This window comes from Brachyhypopomus gauderio, chromosome 5, assembly GCF_052324685.1.
Source record: "Brachyhypopomus gauderio isolate BG-103 chromosome 5, BGAUD_0.2, whole genome shotgun sequence".
NCBI classification, from domain to species: Eukaryota; Metazoa; Chordata; class Actinopteri; order Gymnotiformes; family Hypopomidae; genus Brachyhypopomus; species Brachyhypopomus gauderio.
In genome coordinates this window covers 5,924,771-5,947,764 of record NC_135215.1, presented here as the reverse complement: position 1 = coordinate 5,947,764, position 22,994 = coordinate 5,924,771, and the positions used below count along the sequence as shown (strand labels likewise).

Genomic DNA, 22,994 nt, shown 5'->3' with positions numbered 1-22,994 from the left:
GTTCAAGTGTTTAACTGCATATCGACGTCCAAGTGGGGTCATAGTTAGACGTCCAAATTACGGACCTAGTTTGCACCAGAATTGGTCTTGGACCGACGGACGCAATATAGACATGATCTGCACGTCCATAAGACGTCTAATGTTTAGTGGGAAATTAAGGGTTGGCCTGAAACGTATTCAACACTCAAACAATGACAATATATGAACCCACAAAGTATAGTCTGAGACTAGGGGAGGGTGCAAAATTGAGAAATTTAACTCGGAAGTAAAACACAAGTAATCTCAGGACGAGAAAATATCTACGCACGATCACTAGGCTTTACCGACGAGACACAAGGAGAACCTATATATAATATGCAAACAATGCATGGAACTGAAACGGATGTATTAGGCTTAATTATACAAAATGACCCACAGCACACTTTACTTAATATGCAAATGAATACTCAACGTAATCGCGAAAGACACAATTGGTACAGCTGATACTTAATATATGCGGGACCAAACCAAAGAGGAAACCTGAATAAATTAAATACGAACGAGGGAGGAGTCACATATAACATACGAGACTAATGTTTTATAATTAATTACATCGCCTGAGGACACATGGTTCTGTGTTGACCACCCATACTGTCACATAACAGCCAGCCCTTCAAATATCACACTGCTTATGATATTCTTCAATAGTATAAATCACTTTACTAGTCACACTCATCTGTTCCACTAAGGTATTCCATACCCTTAAAACCAACATTAAATTCTACTTAAAACCATTTATAAAACTTGCATTTTCCTCACCAGTTACATACGTTGATTAAAACAGATACTCACCCGGAAGTTCTAAATATAGAACGAGAGTTCTGTTCTGACACCGTGGCTGTGTTCGAAATAGATTACTACATACTGGATACTGCATACTGGACTCAGTATATACTGGATACTGCATACTGGTCCTCGTAGTAGTATGCAGTACAGTTTCCAGTATGCGACAAAAGCAAAGCACACTACGGGATCACGTGAACGTAGTGTTGCATGATGGGATGCAGTACACCACGAAGATAGCTCTGTTCGCGTACTGGAATATTTTGCGGAAGTAGTAGGTCATCCGGGTATGTTTCGTGTACTGGAAATTTTCATTTTGGTCACATACTGCGTACGGCATACTGAATTGGGGCTCGATCAGTATGCCAGTAGTATGTAGTAGACTATTTCGAACACAGCCCGTGAGGTTTTACCATCCTCAATCAATTCAGGTGCATTATCCGGCTTTTTGCTTTATCGAAATAATATTAATTTATGGACTCCTCAAGATCCAAAGGTTAATATCAATACCCAGCTCGCAAGACTCGAACTAGCGTAGGTCTCGTTCCTCTCGTCAAAAGAATGGATCGGCCGCCACACCACGGAATAAACCTTAAATAAAAACTTGTTAGTTTTCATTATTACACAAAAACCTGTTAGCTTTTATTTTGCTGGTAGGGACTTGAACCCTAAAATCACCTTTATGTGACTCAAACCCATTTCCATAGTTACATATACTTTTACCTTTTTAGACAAGACTGGATTTAATTTAGAATCATCCAAGTACTATCAGTTCACCACAATTTAGTTGCAATTCAAATTTTGCAGATTTGTTTTAACAGGTTCTGCTTTACCACTATTGTTGTGCCGGCACGGTCAAACTGTCAGTCATTAGATGAAAAGAAAAAAGTTCCAAATTATTTTGCAATCACGTCGGGGCTCACCAAAAATGTTGCACTTTAACCTTTTCTTACCTTAGCGCAGCGTGTTCGTTGATTGCAAAAGAAAACAGTCTTGTCTTTAGCCTTTTATTAAAAAATACACATAGGCCTATTAATTAATTTAATACAGAGATCTCTGGAGAGCTCACATTACCTAATCATGTCACCCCATGTGCAGCTCTGAAGCTGTCTGCTCCCTTCACCATTATATATGCTTTCCTCTAAACATAGGAGCTGCAATACATTCCATAGTTCAACCTACATGTGACGGGCAGGGTGAGCAACTCAAAAAGGAAGCGATCACGCCAAGTCTCAGGGAAAGAGGATGGTTTAATAGAAAGTGTGCAAACCAAAAACCCGTGCATTGTTCCAAATGAAGGAAATAATAACCAGCAGTCAACTGGTACAAAGACAAGACGTATATAGACGAACAAACGACCCTCAGGTGAGACGGATCACGGGTCCCGCCCACCTGAGGGACGAACATCACGTGACCAAAAACAGGACCGCTGCCGCTGTAACCGGGGGCGACCGGTAGGGGGCCCCCCCACAACGTGACAGACCCCCCCACCAAAGCCGCACTCCCCTCCGGATGTGCGGCTTACAGCGGCAGCACACAAAACACAACAAAGGGGCGGGAGGGCGGGGACAAGACAGGGACCCGTTCCCTGCCGTCCTGAGCTGAAACACAAAACACAACACATAAGCTCCTCGTCACAGGACGCAGACAAGGCAGGAACCCGCTCCCTGCAGTCCTGGAGCTGAAAACATAAAACACATAGGTTAGCTCGCCTCCTGGGCGGGACCCTGGACCGACCGGGCCGTCAACAAGACGATAACCACGCCCCGGTCGGTCACAGGGCCCTCACGCCCTAACCGGCCTTAGGCCGCTTAAGCCCCACTGCTATGTGCGGACCGGGAGCACATGGCCCAACACACGTCACAGGTGTGGATGTGTGCAGGCCGCCACACTGGGGTGCGGCTACGGCTTCCACCAACCACCTCCCGAACCTACCTCCTCGCTCGGAGCTGACCCCTGCCCTTTCGCTAGGGGTCACCCCAGACTCCTGGGGGAGTGAACCCCTCCCCGGGGCCCCTCATCTCAAGGTGGACTCCTCCACCCAACCCAGGAGCGCCAGAGACCAGGGCCCTGGCAATCCACAACAGGGACACACTGGTCACCCCGAGCTCGAAGGAGAGGGTCTCCTCCTGGAGACCCCACTAGGTCCGGGAGTACCGCAGTCCACCACCAGGAGCGACCTGCAACACATCACACACACACGCACACAGACAACACATAACACAGAACACGCACTGCTCCAACCACTGACCCCCCTTTTACACAGGGGGGAAGGGACCCCTTCTTGGCTTGAGGATACCCTGTCCTTACACCCCAGGCATCCTCCGCCTACAAAGGGGTACAGGGGCTCCTCCCTGCTCAGGGGTCCCTCCCAAAGGCCAGTTCTCCCAATGGAGCAGTGCCTTCTGAGCCACATGTCGTGGCTCAGGAACCCCATAGCTCCCCCCAAAAACATATTTAGGGGGGGCCCCTCTGGGGAATAACAAAACAAAAAACACAAACACAACATATAACATATACGCACCTGAGATGCCCTCCGTGCCACATCCAGTGGCACGGGACCTCTAATGGGCCCCTCCCCACACACAGTGAAGAGGGGTGCAAGAGAGGAATTACATCAAACAAAGCACGCTACACTCTAGGACAAAACGAACACGCAAAGACAGAACACAAACAAACGGACAGGACCCACCGACGCGCGCGCTCTGTGGAGCGCGACGCGCCCACTCCAGCTCTCTCTCTCACCGTTTTCTCAACGGGATCCGCAGATCTTTGGAGAGAGAGAGCTATACGCGAGCGGCTTGCGTGTCACGCCCACAGCGACGCGTCTCTCTGGCTCGCAGTCGCTCACCATCGGATATCGGGTGAGCGAGGCAAAAGGCACCGAGAGACCCTCGCGTCTAACGCGGTCTAGCGTGCGGCACGCACCGGTGGACCCGACTACATACACACACGAACACAACCAGCGAAACACACACCATGGCACACTCACACACTCGCTCACGTCCGCGTCGTTATTACAACAAAACACTACAACGTACATACGCACACACACAGACGATAACGGACAACGGACGTGCGCAATGTGAGGCACCGGTAGTTTCGCTGGGCGAGAGCGGAGTCTACCGGTCCCCAGCTCTAGTCACCGCCGTGTGATTTACGGGTTTAAACACAAACAACATCTAAACACGGCGGGACGAGTGGGGACAGACTCAACACTCTCTCAGACAATACACGACAAACACACAGCACGTAGACAAACACCACGAGACATGACCACGAACGAAGGAGAAAGCAAAGGAGACTGGCGGCTTCCGAAAGGTGGCTGGTTATTCTGTGACGGGCAGGGTGAGCAACTCAAAAAGGAAGCGATCACGCCAAGTCTCAGGGAAAGAGGATGGTTTAATAGAAAGTGTGCAAACCAAAAACCCGTGCATTGTTCCAAATGAAGGAAATAATAACCAGCAGTCAACTGGTACAAAGACAAGACGTATATAGACGAACAAACGACCCTCAGGTGAGACGGATCACGGGTCCCGCCCACCTGAGGGACGAACATCACGTGACCAAAAACAGGACCGCTGCCGCTGTAACCGGGGGCGACCGGTAGGGGGCCCCCCCACAACGTGACACTACAGCTGTCTCTATTCTGGAAGCGAGGTCTTACTACCTGGCCTCACCACATAAGGTCACAGTGAGCCTTCTCTTACACATCCCATTTTTAGCCTACTGCAAACGCAGTAGTGGCACACAAGCGCTTACACCATCATTCTAGCAACTTGATCCTTAATATAATGTAAGCAAAACATATATATGATTAATATTAGAGATTTGATTATTACTTTATGACTATTCAAAATATATAAATTATGATAAGCTGTTGATTCAATACTGTAATGTAAACAAACTATGAAGGGATTAAGATGAAAATCACAACAGTGTATACTTTCCGCGTGCAGTGTTCTCCGAAACGATATGTGGTAGTATAAAGAAACACCCCTCAAAAACAGGGGAATGAACATTTACCTGACGAATTTTAATGTTGCTTTGTGTTTCAGGTTTGAAAGTGCTGGAATTTAGGCTAAAGTACTTGAAAATGCTTGAAATTGTAACTACTTCGTTTCACAACAAATATCTGTCTGACTGAACAGTTCTCTTGTATTACGTTAGCCTCTTGTAATCAGGGCCGGCCCTTCCATTAGGCGACATAGGCAAATGCTAGGGGCGCCGGCTGTCCAGGGGGGCGCTTGCGTGCATGCGTTTTTTTTTTTTTTTTTAACAAATGAACAATTAATAAATGTCAAAACAAGCAAAGTCCACATAATCATAATTTCATTATTTAATAATATTAGTCAAATTAATAAATCTTATAATAACAACACACGACACCTATCACCCGCGCGCCAACCCGCCCTCCCCCGCGCGCTCTGCGCACCTCGTTACTGTTTCTCTGTACACCGCAGAGTGAGTGACATCTCCCTGTAAAGACCTCAAAAAGGCAGAAAAACAGGTAATATAATGGTAATATGTGGTGAATTAACACTATACCATTGGCGAATCGTCAAGGACTTCAACGTCTTCTCTGAAGGTTAATTGATCTTAAAAAGGATGCTTTATCTATTATATGTAATATATGTTAATAACGCTTCACCAATAATTTGTATTTGTATAAATCGGCTTTCAAATCCACTTTTCGTACTTGTGCTGGAAAAAAACCTCAGCGATGAAATAAAAAATCAACCAATCAGAATATTTCACACCGTTGTTTCTAGGTAAAAGAGAGAAAGGACCTTTTACATTAAGAGCTTTTATTATAGATTGGCAGTTTTATCAACCAATCATATTATCGAATTAAAATCGTGGGGGCGTGCTCCAATGGTCTCCTTTTAATTTGAAACAAATCCAAAATGTTGCCAATCTGTAGCTGTTGTGTTTTTCTTTGAAACCAGCTCGCTTGACTCACTCAATCGTCATTGTGGCTTTTCCCCCTCTGTGTGATCTTAGTGAAAAGAGTCATCATACTGCCCAATCCTAGTAGGTACTATTATTAGCTTAGCTTAAAATAAATATATACTAAAACAATAATAATGTTGCAGTAGGCAAATTGCCCTGATTTGCACTGGTGGTAGTTGTTGTTTTTTATTTTTATTTTTTATTTATTATTAATATTTAAAAGTTGTTCTCTGCACTACGTTATGTAAAATAGTTTTAAAATATTTTTTGTGCAACACCTTTATATTTATTGCTTGTTATATGGTAATATTTAAGTCATTTGCTTTTTATTTGTTTCTTTAATAGTGACACAATCAACACAATGATTGATGATGCAGGGGGCACCAACCAAAATCTCGCCTAGGGCACCACATTGGTCAGGGCCGGCTCTGCTTGTAATTCCAGGACGAAACATGAGGGAACGTGAAGACGTTAAGATTGGGCATTTTGAAAATGAACCATGGTGAATGAAATGAAGCCAAGTATATATATATATATATATATATATATATATATATATATATATATATATATGAAATATATGTGTGAAAAATATATTTGAAATTTGAAATATATATGAAAAATATGAATATATATATATATATATATATATATGAAAATGAAGCCAAGTATAAACCAGGCTTAAACCAGGCTTTAAAAAGGTTCATTTCTTCTAATTGCTTGCGCCCTGTAACGCTGGGTGCAGGAGGCAGACACCACGACGTATACTGTGCACAAATAACATTTATTAACGACTACACAAGTAAGCTCTGTGCGGAGCGCAAGCAGCACACACACACACTCACGCTGACACGTAGCTTTAGACAAAGACGAGCACAAGACACTGCACGAACGCACATTAAATAGGTGATTAACACAAACCCTCGTGATCTCGAGACAAGGCACATGTGCGACTATGAACACGCTCACAGACAACCCACACCCACGGAAGCACTAATATGGACATAACAGCACGCAGACAACGTAACGGCATGCCCACAGGGAAGGGTCCGGAGCTGTGACCGTGACAGAACCCTCCACCAGGGGCTCGCTACTCCCGAAGCGTCCTGCGCAGCTGGAAAGCCCCGAACCTACACCGACAGGCAGGTCCAGAGCCGCCGGGATCACAAGCCTCCGAGAGCCGTCTCCCCCGATGGTGGGAACCGCCGCGAACAGCTCTAGTACACCCTCCCTGGGAAGACAGGGGAAAATACATTAAACACGGGCACGTTCACAATCACACACACTGGAACATTGAACACGAAGGGAACAAGAGGGAAGAGGAGATTAGGGAAACACAGGGGTACAGACATACATACAGGGACAGGCAGCCACGTTATCGGTTGGGCTGCCTGCGAGAGCGCTAGTGGTGGCGCTATCCCTCCTGGGAAGACAGGGGGAAAGGACGGAGCAGGCGGTACAGGTGGCGGAGTCCCTTCGGCCCTCGGCGTTGCACCTCTCGGTGCGCCCTTGGACCTCTCGCCCGGGAGTCTCCCCCGAGGAGCCTCGAACTTCCTCTTGGGCGCCCCCGGAGCCGATACTCGGCGCCGCGCGCCGGCGGGCTTCCGTGACGTCCCCAAAGGTGCACGGAACCCCCACCTTGGACCACTGACAATGCCGAATCCCTCTCGTGCTCCCGGGATCACTGACGATTTCTCTGTCGTGGTCTCCATGGGCTCTACCTCCGCTTCACTCCGCCCCAGGGACATGGACTCTCCCGAAGCCAGGCAGTGCGACCAGCTCCTCCTGCTCCCCACTGACGGAGCACGAGAGCCCTCTTCGCCTCGCGGAGACCCCTTCTCCCTTTTCACTGTCTCCTCCGAGCCCGCCGACGTGCAGTCCTCTACATCGCTCCCGCTGTTAAACCCGGAAGGATCCGAGCAAACGGACGGGGAAGGACCGGCGCTCTCTCTCTCCTCGTAACACCCCGTCGACTCGGCGTACAGGGACGGAGGGGGACTGACGTTCTCCCCTTCTCCGTAGTACACTGTGGACTCAGAGTACCATATGCGTACTGCGGATTGGCGGAGGCTTTCTGCCATCTCTCTATCCTCCGTCTCTCGAGCCGCGCACAGCAAGTACGCACACAAGGGGTCCTGCTTCATAGCCTGCTCGTTGACGGGGGATTCGCGACGCCGGACCGGGGAAGAGCCGTGGTGATGCCGGCTCTTTCTCTTCCCCTTTGGTGCACGGGTGGCGTATCCTGGCATCTCTCTCTTTGTTCTTTGGCTCGTCTTTCTGTAACGCTGGGTGCAGGAGACAGACACCACGACGTATACTGTGCACAAATAACATTTATTAACGACTACACAAGTAAGCTCTGTGCGGAGCGCAAGCAGCACACACACACACTCACGCTGACACGTAGCTTTAGACAAAGACGAGCACAAGACACTGCGCGAAGGCACATTAAATAGGTGATTAACACAAACCCTCGTGATCTCGAGACAAGGCACATGTGCGACTACGAACACGCTCACAGACAACCCACACCCACGGAAGCACTAATATGGACATAACAGCACGCAGACAACGTAACGGCACGCCCACAGGGAAGGGTCCGGAGCTGTGACCGTGACACGCCCCACCTGCAATACCCATGCGCCTCACTAGTGGGGTGCACCTCACACTAGAGGTCTGCACTCCCACGGTAATCCCGCGGGTCCCGCGGGACCCGACAGCAGTGGCGGACTTAGCAATTTGGAGGCTCAAGGCGAATTTAGCTAGGGGGCCCATCAACATTAATATGCGAGAAATAAGTTCAGGTTCACACGATTTTAGGCTGGTTTTTCAGTCGCCGACTGTTTTTGTAGATCGCCGACAGAAACTGTGGTCGGACGCAAATCGGGGATCATTCGGCGCTCGCTCAGTCGTGTAGTGTGAACTGCTGAAAGACGCTCGCCGAGTGGCCGCCAACTCATCGCAGACGACCGGCAGATATCTAGCATGTTTAATATGTAGCATGTTTCATATCTAGCCCAGTCGGCGACTGTGAGTCAACAGCAGCGTCTAGCTTCATACAACTTGACTACAAGACTGTGTTTAAGTTATTGTGACAGCACTGGAGAAATAGTGCGATTGACTATATCTATGTTCACTGCAACGGAGAGATGAAATAATTCTGGCAATTTGGGACTATGGAGTGGTTAAACGGTAAAAAAAAATAATAATAACGAAAATGTGGAGTACATGTACGTTGTTTTTATTTTCTTCGTGGTGTTGCTGGTTCTCGCGAGTGTTTCATTTTCGTGTTCTCGTGTTTTTGGACGGCAGCCAGATGAGTCGGCGATTCTCCAGTCGTTTAATTCGTGAGCCCACGTCACCGATCAGTCATGTAGTGTGAAAGCCACAACAACTGAAAGACTCGCGATTACAGCACAACCAGTCGTGTAGTGCGAACGGCACAAAAACCTGATGACTGAAAAGTCGTGTAGTGTGAACCTGGCTTTAGCTAGACAAGGGGGCCCTACAGTGGGAGGGGCCCAAGGCAATTGCCTAGCAACGCCTCTATGCAAAGACCGCCTCTGCCCGACAGAATATCTTGCGGCGCGGGACAGAATTTAATTGTTATTGGCGGGAGCGGGAGTTGAATTAGTCCAGGCGATGCGGGAGCGGGACCACATATACATGTAGAAAAATCCCGCAAATTCTAGTCTAGTCTAGAAAATTATAATAATAACAACGCAATGATTTCCATGCATAAGGAACAGGACGAAAACAACTAATCATTCAGTAAGTAAGCAATAAACTAATTCAAAATATTGGCTAAGCAACTGATCACGTGAACATGAAGTGTGCGTCATTTTGTCATTTTGATACAGAAATGGCAGAGACTGTAGACCAGGGGTCGGCAACCTTTGAGACATGGAGTGCCAACTTTAACATGTCCAGTCAATGAGTGTGCCACTATGGCGGCGAGTTTAAATTGTTGACCGAGGAGGGGGGGAGGTGTAAATGGACACAAATTAAGTATTATATCGCAATCGATCGCCAAGTTTAAACGCCTCCGCCGTTCGCGCGAGGTGTGCGTGCGGAGTCGCGCACTACGGTCACTCGCGAAAGTATAATCCATTAATATAATAATTTATATTAAAATATATATTTTTGCTGATGCTGGTCCAGCCAGTGACTATGCCTCGGTGTGCCAATGGTGGCACGCGTGCTATAGGTTGCCGACCCCTGCTGTAGACGGTCAACCAGTTTCAGCTGTGGAAAATTCTAGTAAAACAGGCGAATGCACCACAATTAAGCCAACTACAGGAAAGTCTGATGTATGGAAGTCATATTCCATTGTAATTAATGGAGATGGAAATCGGCTTGTTGTGATACATGTCAGAAAGTGTTGGTGTACGTCACCTAACGGGATGTGTTTGGACTGTGATAAGAAATGGGACAGCGCGATCCATCGCTATATTGCTGTTTTAATAAATACATAAGAAAATTTCAAGTACTAAATCTAATTAATTCAATTCATATTAGGATTGCGGGCGGGGGGCGACAGAAATGTGTATGTGGTGGGCGGGTGCGGGATTAAAACAAGCGATTTTTTGGCTGGTGCGGGCGGGAGCGGGATTAAAACAAGCAGGTGCGGGCGGGAGCGGGATTAAAACAAGCAATTTTTTGGCGGGAGCGGGCGGGAGCGGGTCTAAAACAAGCGGGAGCGGGCGGGAGCGGGATTAAAAAAGCAGTCCCGCGCAGACCTCTACCTCACACTTTGAGAAACGCTGTCCTAAAGGGACCCCATCATTAGAAAAATTTATAATTTGTTTTTGTTTATGTTTCCAAGTGAGCTGTACACCACTACTATCCTAACATTGTCTAACGGGTCAATTTAGACCCATGAATTATAAAAGCATACAAAGGCCATACAAAAACACTCTCTCTCTCACACACACAAACACACTCTCACACACACAATCACACACACAATCACAATCACACACACAATAACACACAATCACACACACACAATTATAATCACACACACAATCACACACACAATCTCACACACAATCACACACACACACACACACACACACACACACACAATATTCTTATAATCCAATTAATAACTATTTTATTATTATTATTATTATTATTATTATTATTATTATTATTATTATTATTATTTAAGGCAACCTTCATGTAAGATTATATTTAAGATTTAGATTTATTTTAAGTTAATAATTGTCACGGTGACATCCAGCGGCGTTGCAGCAAATTCTGGGCCCTGTACACTCTCAATGTCAGTGAGCCCCTATAAATGCCAGTAAATGAGGCACATGAGCTAATTGGGCCCCTCTCCCTATTCTGGCCCTAGGTAGTCAGGTCCACTTTTCCTCCCACTACCACGCCCATGGTGACAGCTCCGGACCCCTCCTTGTGGGCGTGTCATTACGTTGTCATTGCGTGCAGTTATGTCCATGTTTGTAGTTCCGTGGGTGTGGGTCGTCTGTGAGCGTGTTCGTAGTCTCGCCTGTGCCTTGTCACGTGATCACGGGGGAACGTGTTATTCACCTATTTAATGTGCGTTCGCGCAATGTCTCGTGCTCGTCTTTGTCTAAAGCTTCGTGCCTGTGTAAGGGTCACTTTGATGTGCTTGCGCTGCCGAGCTGAAGCTTCACGTTTCGTGTCAATAAAGTTGTATGTTGCACCAGATTTTCGTTCGTCGTGCCTGCCTCCTCCGCACGTCACATTAATGATTAAATTACAATAGCATAAAGAGACAATAAAATGTTTCTCTCTTTTACATTTCCAGCTACATGGAGAACATACAAGTCAAAACAACAGTGACGTCCGTCAGCTGTTCAACAAAGCGACACTACGCGCGTCACAATGAAGTCCGTAAATTTTACGATCCTTTGGTGCCATCTTGTGGGCAAAATGTAAAAGTTCTCAGGCTTTTTGTGTTGGTTGGTTTATGATTAAATGTTAACATGTTCACGAAATTGTACCTTTTAATCAACAGATTATGTGATTATTTCTGTTTTTATCCCCCACATTCATAATGTGGTGATAATATAATATTCTTTTGTATTTTATTATTTAAAACCTGTTGTGACTTTGATTTTGTCATTTATTAATCAGTGTTCAGATCATCTCTGTGCAGGTGGCATTAAAGCTGTATCTACACTGAGTGCTTCCTCTCTCTGAAATCAGTCTCCTGTATGCTGGTGACGTTCTCACCACACTCTCCTCAGTCAGACGCCTGTAAAGATGGGAGGTGGAGTTCTGTTCATCAGCACTGACGTTCTTTTGATATATATGGAGTAAGTCAAAAATGTCTCCTCTGATTTGACACTGAAGATGTTTGATGAGTTATCCTCTCTGTCTAATAAGGTCATAGTAAGTGTGATTGGCGGCTGTAGGGAGCTCTCTCTCTCTCTCTCTCTCTCTCTCTCTCTCTCTCTCTAGGGGGCTAAGGGGACACAGTTCCTTCATTCTCTCTGGGGGAGCGGAGGTGAAGCTTGTGTTGTCTGCTGAGTTGAACAGTATCTGTGCAGGACAGAGTGAGATGGACAGCTGTTTCACTTTAATTCTTCTGATGTCCACAGTCTCACTCACTACTGCTGGTAAGAACATACTCGATTACACCAAACATACTCAGATCAGTAGGAACTAGTCAGTTAGTCCTGCCTGAGGCACAGACTAAGCATGGAGAGGCAGTGTTTAGATATTATGCTGTTCTTAATGGACCCAGTTTATGGAGAGTATTAGAAGAGCACTGACACTAGATGCTTTTAATTCTGTACTAAAAACATTTTTATTTCACTTTTTTTAAATAAAAAAAAACTCAAGTAAATTTTGAGTTTGTAATTTCCATCATTAAAATACATATTTTTTCTAAATTTATTGTCTTTACTTTCATCTTTTATCTCAACACTTTGATTTGACATGATTAATCTGAAATATTTAAAAATAGTACTGAAATAGTACTTTTAGTATGTTTTAGTAATAATTTATAATTTTAAAGTGCTGAATAAATTAACTTACTTTAAATTAACAAATTGTTAATAGTGACAGTAGTGATCACCAGTGTGAACAGTATGAACAGTGTATTAAGTGGAGTGTGTAGTGGGGTGAGTGCTGAATTCTCCACAGACTGTCACAGAGAGGAGGAGGAGGAGGAGGGTGAACAGGACTCACCTTTCATAATTCTTACTTGCTTATTTGTTTGTCTACATGTATTTGTGTATTCTGTGTTTCTCATTTTCCCTCTGGGAATCAATAAAGGTCATGTTCTCATCTTGTCACATTTCAGAGGTAAAGCCGATCAGGTTTACAGGTTTCTCCCTGTAGATGCTGCTTCTGGTATTTTAACTGCGGTCCTAACACTCGCCATGTCCCCCCTTCTCTCTGTCTCTGTGTCTCTCTCCTGTAACAGACAGTGTGAGGTTGGTGGATGGTGGTAATCGCTGTGTTGGGAGAGTGGAGGTTCTCCATGACGGACAGTGGGGAACAGTGTGTGATGATAACTGGGATATGACAGATGCTGCAGTGGTGTGTAGAGAGCTGGACTGTGGGAGGGCTGTTTATGTAGCGTATGCTGCTCACTATGGACCAGGATCAGGAAAGATCTGGATGGATGATGTGGACTGTAGTGGATCAGAGTCGACACTGAAGAACTGTGGATCAGGAGGGTGGGGGATCAGTGACTGTGATCATCGTGAAGATGCTGGAGTACGGTGTTCAGGTATGATACAGTTAATTTAAGACAATATAATAATTATGTTATTTTCTGTTCAATATTAATAATATCAGTATGTTTTTAAAATTTTTTTCTTGAGTCTTGCATATTGCAAATGTAACCAAAAATCTGTCTCACTAAAACAAAAGTTTTCTCAATTAGAGAAACGTGACAAATATTTTTAACAGAGAAAATTAAGCAATAAAGACAAAAACAGGAGAGAAAGAGAGGGGGGAGAGACAGAAATTTAAGTTACTTACTGATGACTATTAAAATGAATATTTCTTAAACATTGTAACACAACAGAACCCAGTCAATGGCAGAATGAGGCATTGCAGTTTTTTAAAGAGGGACAATCCAAAACTGACATGATAATACAAAAACAGGTCAAACTCCAGAGCAGATAAAACCTGTGCCAACAATCAGACAAAGATAAATGGGAGAACAGTCCAAGTATAGAGAACCAAAGAGCAGAAGAACCCAGAGAAGATTAGAGCAGAGACCAACTCCAATATGGGTCAGTAACAGGTGAGACAGACACATACGCAGATGCAACTGGGAACAGGTGGATACAGTCAATAATCAAGAAAACTAAGACAACAGGGCTGGCTGTGATTGGATGGAGTGACGGGTGGGTGATGGGGACACACACCAGACTGAATCATGAAAGTCCAAACTTTCAGTTTATAACCTGTGTAATAAGGAGAAGTGTTTAGAAGTAATTCAAGAACATATGATACTGACCATTAGGATGCAAATACCAGAGTCAAATCCAGGGTGAGCTGGACTAATTATTATTTATAAACAACAAATCTATTCTAAAACTAATTTTATTACTACTTAAAAGGACAAAAAATAAAGACATCATTTGTGGTCTGGTCTACTCAATGTATTAATTCAAATCATTTAAATGTACAGATCAGATCATCAGACTTACAGACGGTCCTCACCTGTGCTCTGGGAGAGTGGAGGTGCTTCATGGGAAGACCTGGGCCACAGTGTGTGATGCTGACTTTGACCAGCAGGATGCAGAGGTTGTGTGTAGAGAGCTGGGCTGTGGGCTTCCTGTGGAGGTGCTGGGAGCAGCTGCTTTTGGCAGAGGGGAGGGCCAGATGTGGACAGAGGAGCTTCAGTGTAGAGGCAACGAGTCTGAGATTTACTCCTGTCCAACATCATCTACACTCAACAACTGTTCCCATGACAATGATGTGGGAGTGATATGTTCAGGTTATGTATCAATATTTATCTCTTTGTATCTACAGTATTTAGATTGAATCTTATCTGCTGTACATTTACATACATATGTAAATACACATGAATTGAATGCAGTTGCACTGAGATGTCAGTCATGTGTTCAGTTCAAACAGCAGCACGTCTGGTAAACGGCTGGGACTCCTGTTCTGGTCGAGTGGAGCTCCAGAACCTCAGTGACTGGGGCTCAGTTTGTGGGAGAAGCTGGAATATGAGAGCTGCCAGTGTCCTCTGTGGACAGATGATGTGTGGGAGTGCTGTGGCTGTGTTGGGGGCGGACTGGTTTGGGGAGGGGAGGGGCCACATCTGGGCTGATGTGTTTGATTGTCATGGGAACGAGACACACCTGTCAGAATGTCCCATCTCATCATGGAGTCGAGCAGCATGTTCTCATGAACAGGATGTTGGTGTCATCTGTAATGGTGAGATCCTCCACTCATGTTCACTATGAGAGTGATAAAAACTCCTACAACATTAAATGGTCACAACATTACAACATGCTAAAATATAAAGCTTATTAACATGTATTCACATTCAGGTTCCTCTCAGGTCTTTCATGAGGGGCGAGTGCGGTTGTCTGGAGGGAGGGAGTGTGAGGGGCAGGTGGAGGTTTTCCTCATCCAGGACTGGAGGAGAGTTCTCCTGGACTCCTGGAGTGTGTCTGAGGCCTCTGTGGTCTGCAGACAGCTGGGCTGTGGCTCTGTGCTGAACTTCTCCAGCTCCTCTCCATCCAGTCCTGAACAACACAGCCACATGTGTGTGACGGGGTTCAATTGTTCTGGGAGTGAAGCTCATCTGGGGAACTGCAGCAGTGCAAAACTCCTCAACTTCTCCTGCAGCTCCAGGGAACAGCTGTACAACACCTGCTCTGGTAAGTGATACATTATACTAAAAATGGATTAACAGTGTTCACCATATTTATTTTATTGTCAATATAATAACACACAAACATTAAACTCTACCCCTATTATATAACAATTTATGATTTTTATCTCACAGTATTATGGAGTCATTTTTTGGCAAAACATTTTCATGTTGTGACGCTGGGCGGCGGCAGACAGACGAGACACAGAATCCTTCTGATGCGACAAACGTCACCTTTTATTCTTACAATGAAGCGCAGTAAGCGCACGAAAAACAGCACAGGACGAGCACAGGACACTGCACGAACGCACATTAAATAGACAGACCACATTAGCCCCACGTGATTACGAGACGAGTCACAGGTGAGACGAATTATCACAAGACATATCCATAACCACGTAGATCCACAGACGCAGACGAGGCACTTGGACAACGTAACCACACGCCCAAAAGGGAGGGGCCGGGGTCTTCAACGTGACAGACGCCCCCTCCAAGGGCACTACCCATCCCGGGGTGCCAACAGGACCGAGTGCCCCGAACCCACGACGATGGGCGGAACCGACGCCCTCAGTCCTGCGTCTGGGAGGTGACTGCCCTTGGCGAAGAGTCCGTCACAAATCGCCTAGCACACCCTCCCTGGGAAGACCGGGGAAAATACGTTAGACACAGTAAACGGAACATTCACAAACACACACACAGGAACACTTACACACAGAGGAACAAACGGGAAAAAGACACACACGACAGTGGCGCCAGGCTGCGCACCAGGAGGAGGGCGATTAGGGGAGAGAGCCCGGGAGCTGCTGGTGCTGCAGGCGCCTCTTGCTGCAAACCCTCCACCGGGCGCAGCGCGGCTGGCAGATGCGCCAGGTGCAGCGCGGTTGGCCGACGCGCCAGGTGCAGCGCGGTTGGTCCCACCCCTCGGTGGACCATATGGGAGTCCCTCTTTGCCCGGTGATCTCCCTCTGGCCCCGGCAGTGGGAGCGGCTTCCTCTTCCTCCATCGCCTCACTGCCACGGCTCCAGCTCATGGGCTGCCCTGAGCTGCCACCCCGGGAATAGTCCATGTCGCTAGCGTGGGAGCGCTCGGGGGATGAGCCCGCCTCTGGACTCCTCCTCCTTTTCACCGTCCCGGCGGACAGTTCCGAGGGGGGAGGGCTCTCCTCCTCCTCCTCGGTATAGGAGCCCTCGGACGGAGGGTAATCCCCGTTCTCCTCCTCCTCCCCACCGTCGTCATCGGGGTATGCGGAGCACTCCGACGGAGGGTACTCCTCCTCGTCGTATTCTTGCTCCACCTCCTCTTCCTCACCTTCCTCGACGGTGGGAGAGGGACCTACGTGCAGAGGGAGGTAGTCTTCTTCCTCCGACTCCTCCTCCTCCTCTTCAACGTAGTCGCCGGTGGTAGCGTCACTCACCGACGAGGGGTAGTCCTCTCCCTACCCACCGTAGTTAACGGTGGAGGCATCGCATAGCGACGGAGGGTAGGCCTCCTCCTCTTCGTCCTGCTCCTCCTCCTCGCTTGGAGAATCCCCCTCCCCAAACTCGCTCTCGGGGGTCTTCTCCATCGCGCCGAGCTCAAAGGAGCTCACCCTCAGGGGTGAGAGGTCCCTGGAGGATGAGGGGTGATACTTCCCCCACAGCCGCACTGCCTCCTGGCGGACCTTCTCCGCCGACTCGGGGTTATGGTGCTCCCGAGCCTGACACAGCTGGGATGCACACACCATGTCCTCTTCCAGCTGCGCCAGCGTCGGCGTGGTTCCGTGGTGTGGGGGTGTGTTCTCCTCCTCCCCAAGCTCGCCCTCTGGTGGCGTGCCTGTCCCGTAGAGCTCGGGGACGCTTACCCGTATGGGCGAGCTCTCCCGGGAAGGAAAGGGATGTCTCTCCCGCCACACCCGTACTGCTGTACGGTGGTATTCCTCGGCCAGCTCGGGAATAGCGGTCTCCAGCAGGTACACAGCAGGTAGGCGCACAGCAGGTAGGCGCACTCCGGGTCTTCTTTGAGCTGCGCCAGAGTCGGCGGAACCTCACGGCATGGGGGAGAGGACAAAGAGCGGTGATGTCGCTTGCTGGGCTTCTTCCCCTTCTTTGGTTTTGTCTTGTAGCCTGGCATGTTCTCGTGTCTCTCAGACGGCTAGTCGTTCTGTGACGCTGGGCAGCGGCAGACGGACGAGACACAGAATCCTTCTGATGCGACAAACGTCACCTTTTATTCTTACAATGAAGCGCAGTAAGCACACGAAAAACAGCAAACACATACATATAACGTGTAGACTTTAGACAACGACGAGCACAGGACACTGCGCGAACGCACATTAAATAGACAGACGCACATTAAATAAATAGACAGTGTGTGTGTGTGTGTGTGTGTGTGTGTGGGTCGAATTTTCTAGTTCTAGTTAGAAATCTGGCTGCGGCATTTGAACTACTTGCAGTTTATTTCAATTCCTGTTACCACCCTGACAGTAGAGTTACAGTAGTCCAATCTGGAGCTAACAAAGGCATGTAATAGTTTTTCTGCATCACTCTGAGATAATGCATTTCTCCGCTTGGCAATGTTACAGTGATATAGAAAAGCTATCCTAGTAGTACTATCTATGGATTTATCGAATGATAGGTCAGAGTCAAGTATGATGCCGAGATTGTTGACTACTGAGCCAGGTGTAATGGGGTAGTCTGTGAGATTTAGCATTAGATCTGGTATTTTCTGTCTTGTGGCCTTTGAGCGCAGATGGAGAACTTCCATTTTGTCAACATTAAATTGGAGGAAGTTTAGCAACATCCAGCATTTAACATCTCTTACACAAACCTCAATTTTCCCTAATCTGGATTTGTCATCAAGTTTGGCTGATATGTAAAGCAGGTTGTCATCTGTTGACACCATGTTTGCTCATAACTATGCCCAATGGTAGCATATATAATATTGCAGTAGCGAACCGTGACCATTAAACCTGGGCCCGCTCCCACCCCCCGAAAAAAAATTGTTTCTTTTTCTAATTAACTGCAACAAATAAATAAATAAATAAAAACTGAGACGACAGTACAGCTTTAGAAACGCAATAAACAATAATATCTGTACTAGATAACTTAACAAAATAAGGTTCACAGCTCTGTGTTCCTCGGGAGCGGAATATGTAAACAACCCGCATTATTTGCTTATATTTCTGTAATTGTTTAGATTTCGATTGTCAAACTGTAAGTAGTTAAAATAAAATTGGTCACGCCAAGTCTCAGGGAAAAATGATGGTTTAATAGAAAGTGTGCAAACCAAAAACCCGTGCAATATCTCCAAATTAAGGATATAATGACCAGCGGTCAACTGGTACAAAGACAAGACATATATAGGAAAACAAACGACCCTCAGGTTGACCGCTGTGGACGGAGGCGACCGGTAGGGGGCCGCCTCACCGTGACATATATATTTATATTTTAAGAATATTTTAGGCCCTCTGAGAGGGCGTAGAGGGCCCTGACGGTTCCCCACTGTAATATTGTATATATAATATACACACCATGTTTTGTGTTATGACTTTTGGCAACAACAATGACAACCTTTATTTTTAAACATTATTATAAGTCATTATTTTGTTAAAACAATTTCATGTACTAACCACCTCAGAGGTTAAATGGTCTGAACCATCTTTGACACTGTGTGTGTGTGTGTGTGTGTGTGTGTGTGTGTGTGTGTGTGTGTGTGTGTGTGTGTGTGTGCGTGTGTGTGTGTGTGTGTGTGTGTGTAGGTGTGTATAACTCAGCCCACAGCTCCATCAGGCTGGTTGGTTCTGGTGGAGACTGTGCAGGGAGGCTGGAGGTTTTCCTCAGTGGTTCGTGGGGGACAGTGTGTGATGACTCATGGGATATTGAGGACGCCCAGGTGGTGTGCAGGCAGCTGCAGTGTGGAGTGGCCCTCAGTGTCCCGGTACCAGCCTGGTTTGGTCCTGGAACTGGACCCATACAGCTGAATGAGGTGCAGTGTGAGGGGAGTGAGACGTCTCTGTGGAACTGCAGCTATCAGTCTGGGGGAGAACACGACTGCAGACACAAGGAGGACGTAGGGGTCGTGTGTTCAGGTGAAGCGTTCAGCACTTTTCATTAGGTTATTCAGCACATACAATAATTTTTACAAGCAGTGTGTGATAACTCCTTGAGGTAGAAGAAAATATGTAATAGTTAATTACATGAAGAATTATAAGAGTATATAAAACTCTGGTATCAAGTACCAATTCAAATTTTTCATTTTTATAAACTCTTTTTCTGCGGCCAGAGTTTAAAGAGATCAGACTCACTGAGGGCTGTGAGGGGAATCTGGAAGTGTTCTACAATGGAACCTGGGGGAACGTGTGTGAGAATGGAATAGATGAAGAAACAGCAACATTGGTCTGTCAGGAGCTGAACTGTGGAAGATCTGGCAGTAAGAACAGGGCCAGACCAAGAGTGGAATCAGCTCCTGATTGGCTGGATGATCTGAAGTGCAGGAAACACGACTCCACTCTGTGGCACTGCCCATCTTTTTCCTGGGGTCAGGAAACATGCAGTGCTGTGGCTCGTATTACCTGCTCAGGTACAGACGACCTGTCACATCACACTTTATGGGGGAATCAGACGCTTGCCAGAAGTGTATGATTGAAGTGTTATTGATGTTAAACACATCCAAGGTCATAGTACACAAAGACAAGACGATAATATGAAAATCTGAGATCCATCTGTACAAGCAAAGAAACCTGAATGGAAGACAACAATACATAAACCAGGAACCACGAGAGACTGCAAAATGAATGCTCAGTAAGCATGAAAGAGATGTAGGAATGAAGGAAACAGATTAATTAACAGTAATCAGGGTCACAGAACACAGGGGCTGACTGTCAGGATCAGAATTAAGATGTAATTTGAGGGAATCCACAGTAGTGGGTGTGGGCAGTTTCATTTGAAATGAATTGATCAATTTGACTGACCAACATTAAACTAGCTGTAGCTACAATTAAAACCATTGCAAACTCAAAGCTGTAAATGTAAAAGTTATTAATATTGAACTCAATTTTGCATCATAATTACAGAAAACATTCAAGCGCTGCGGAGTCATCTAAAGTGTTCTACATCTCCCCCCCACAGACAGAGACAGTGCTCCAGTAAGGAACGAATCTGACCATACAGTCAATGTGCTTTTCTACAGAAGCGTATTGATGCCAAAAATGTAAAAAAAAAATTCTTCAGCATGTCTTTATTACGAGATCTTATGTCGTTAAAACGACATCGTTTTCTTGTTTTAAAGACATACTATCTCGTTATTACGAGATCTTATATCGTTTAAAACGAACTACACTGCGGTAAAGTTGGTTTCATGTTCGCATATTCGAAATTCATTATTCAAATACTTTAAGACAATATCAGCAAAATTACCAAAATATGATCATTCTTATTTCTGGCAACCAAAACAAACACCTACAACTTTGTTTACGTCAGGAATAGATGTGTTGTAAATCGTTGACATGTTATTTTGAATGTACTAAAGTCACCATGACAACGTCAAAGGCACTGTCTATAAACACCCATTTATTAGTGCAAGGTATAAATACCCATTTATAAGTTGCTGTACATCATGAACTTTATGTAATACAACTTGTTTTTATGGTCTTATGATGCGCAGTGCTCTGTGGATTCTGCGACTGCCACTGTTTGTAGACGGTGCCTTTGACGTTGAAGAGACTTTAGTACATTCAAAATACCATGTTGCTAATGATTTACAATACGCAGTGTAGTTATGCCATTTTAACGACATAAGATCTCGTAATAACGACATACTGAAGAAATTTCTTTGTGTGTGTGTGTGTGTGTGTGTGTGTGTGTGTGTGTGTGTGTGTGTGTGTGTGTGTGTGTGTGTGTGTGTGTATGCGTGTGTGTGTGTAGATCACCTGCCTCTCAGGCTGAGGGGAGCAGAGGGAAGCTGCTCTGGGAGTCTGGAGGTTTACCATAACACTGTGTGGGGCTCCATCTGTGGTGATCAGTGGGACATCAGGGACGCTGAGGTGGTCTGCAGACAGCTGGGCTGTGGGAAGGCACTGAGGGCTGATGGGGGTGCTGCCTCTGGTGCTGGTGAAGGGGTGATGTGGCTGAACAGAGTGAAGTGTAGAGGGGATGAGATTCACCTGTGGGACTGCAGTTATTCACTGAAGAACCACACCGACTGCTCCCATAACAAGTATGCTAGAATCACCTGTGCAGGTCAGAGGAGGTTCTAATCTATTCAAAAACATTTTTGTTGTATTATCTCACTAATACGAGTTGTAAAAACTTACTTGTTAAATTCTGTCCAACACATAGGAGAATGTGTATCTGTTTGATGAATGTCTGAGTGTTTTATACTGACAGAACCTTCTACTCCACCTTCTACTCCACCCACACCAACCACCAGGACCTCCACCACTACAGGTTCTCTCTCTCTCTCTCTCTCTCTCTCTCTCTCTCTCTCTCTCTCAGTCAGTCAGTCAGTCAGTCAGTCAGTCAGTCAGTCATTGTCATGAATTATTATGATGGGTTCGATTCCCAGACCTGAGGCCATGACTGAGGTGCCCTTGAGCAAGGCACCTAACCCCAACTGCTCCCCGGGCGCCGGACTAGGGCTGCCCACCGCTCTGGGCACGTGTAGACCACAGGCCCCTAGTAATCACTAGTGTGTGTGTCTTCTAACTGCACAGATGGGTTAAAAGCTGAAGACAAATTTCGATTGCGGTGAAAAAATCACAATTGACAAAATATGGCACATTTACAGAACTGTTGTGTATTTTAATGTGCAGTTCATCGAACACCAGCGAGTTCTCCACCAGCTCAACCAGAAGATGATCTGTCCACCCTGTTGGTCCAACTGGTACTGGGAGTGTTGCTCTTTCTGGCCTTAGTGCTTCTGGCTGGGTTGGTTTACCAGAACAGAGTGCTCAGGAGAGGTAGGACACACTCACACATCTACACTCCAGTTTCTGGACACTCTCTGAACATCATTAGTCCTTCAGTCTGTCTACTGTTACACTGAAGTGACACCATGTCTCTGTTTGATTCCACCCAGTGATCTCTAACATGAGGCGTAAGACTCTGTCTGAGGCAGTTTATGAGGAGATCGACCGCAGATACATCACTAAAAGAACCCGAATCTCTCCTCGAAGGGGTGGGTGATGTGTGTGGAGCCTTCTATCTAACATTAATGTTACTGGGCAGGACAAATTAAATGAAAATGATTGTATAAAAATAATAAGAGTGTTGAATGTGTGTTAGAGGAAAGTGTCTCTGACTGCATGTGAGGATTGTGGTAATTCTGCTGATAATCATCTATTAGGCAGGAGAAGCTCAACTATGTTATTCCTGTACACCTTTAGTTTAGATACAGGATGAGA

At 46.1% G+C, this 22,994-nt stretch overlaps 1 protein-coding gene across 1 annotated transcript in view; it reads left to right on the top strand.

Moving 5' to 3' along the window:
• Positions 1-12,251: 12,251 nt before the first annotated feature.
• The window catches only part of LOC143513750 (antigen WC1.1-like), a 55,731-nt gene continuing 44,988 nt past the window's right edge, over positions 12,252-22,994 (top strand). Inside the window, exons 1-12 of the mRNA XM_077004487.1 lie at positions 12,252-12,386; positions 13,199-13,507; positions 14,420-14,728; positions 14,860-15,174; positions 15,291-15,623; positions 19,353-19,682; positions 19,877-20,173; positions 20,667-20,738; positions 21,517-21,831; positions 21,979-22,038; positions 22,404-22,550; positions 22,670-22,768. Coding sequence (XP_076860602.1) covers positions 12,329-12,386; positions 13,199-13,507; positions 14,420-14,728; positions 14,860-15,174; positions 15,291-15,623; positions 19,353-19,682; positions 19,877-20,173; positions 20,667-20,738; positions 21,517-21,831; positions 21,979-22,038; positions 22,404-22,550; positions 22,670-22,768 — 2,644 coding nt within the window. The 5' untranslated portion in view covers positions 12,252-12,328. The remainder of the gene's footprint in view (positions 12,387-13,198; positions 13,508-14,419; positions 14,729-14,859; positions 15,175-15,290; positions 15,624-19,352; positions 19,683-19,876; positions 20,174-20,666; positions 20,739-21,516; positions 21,832-21,978; positions 22,039-22,403; positions 22,551-22,669; positions 22,769-22,994) is intronic.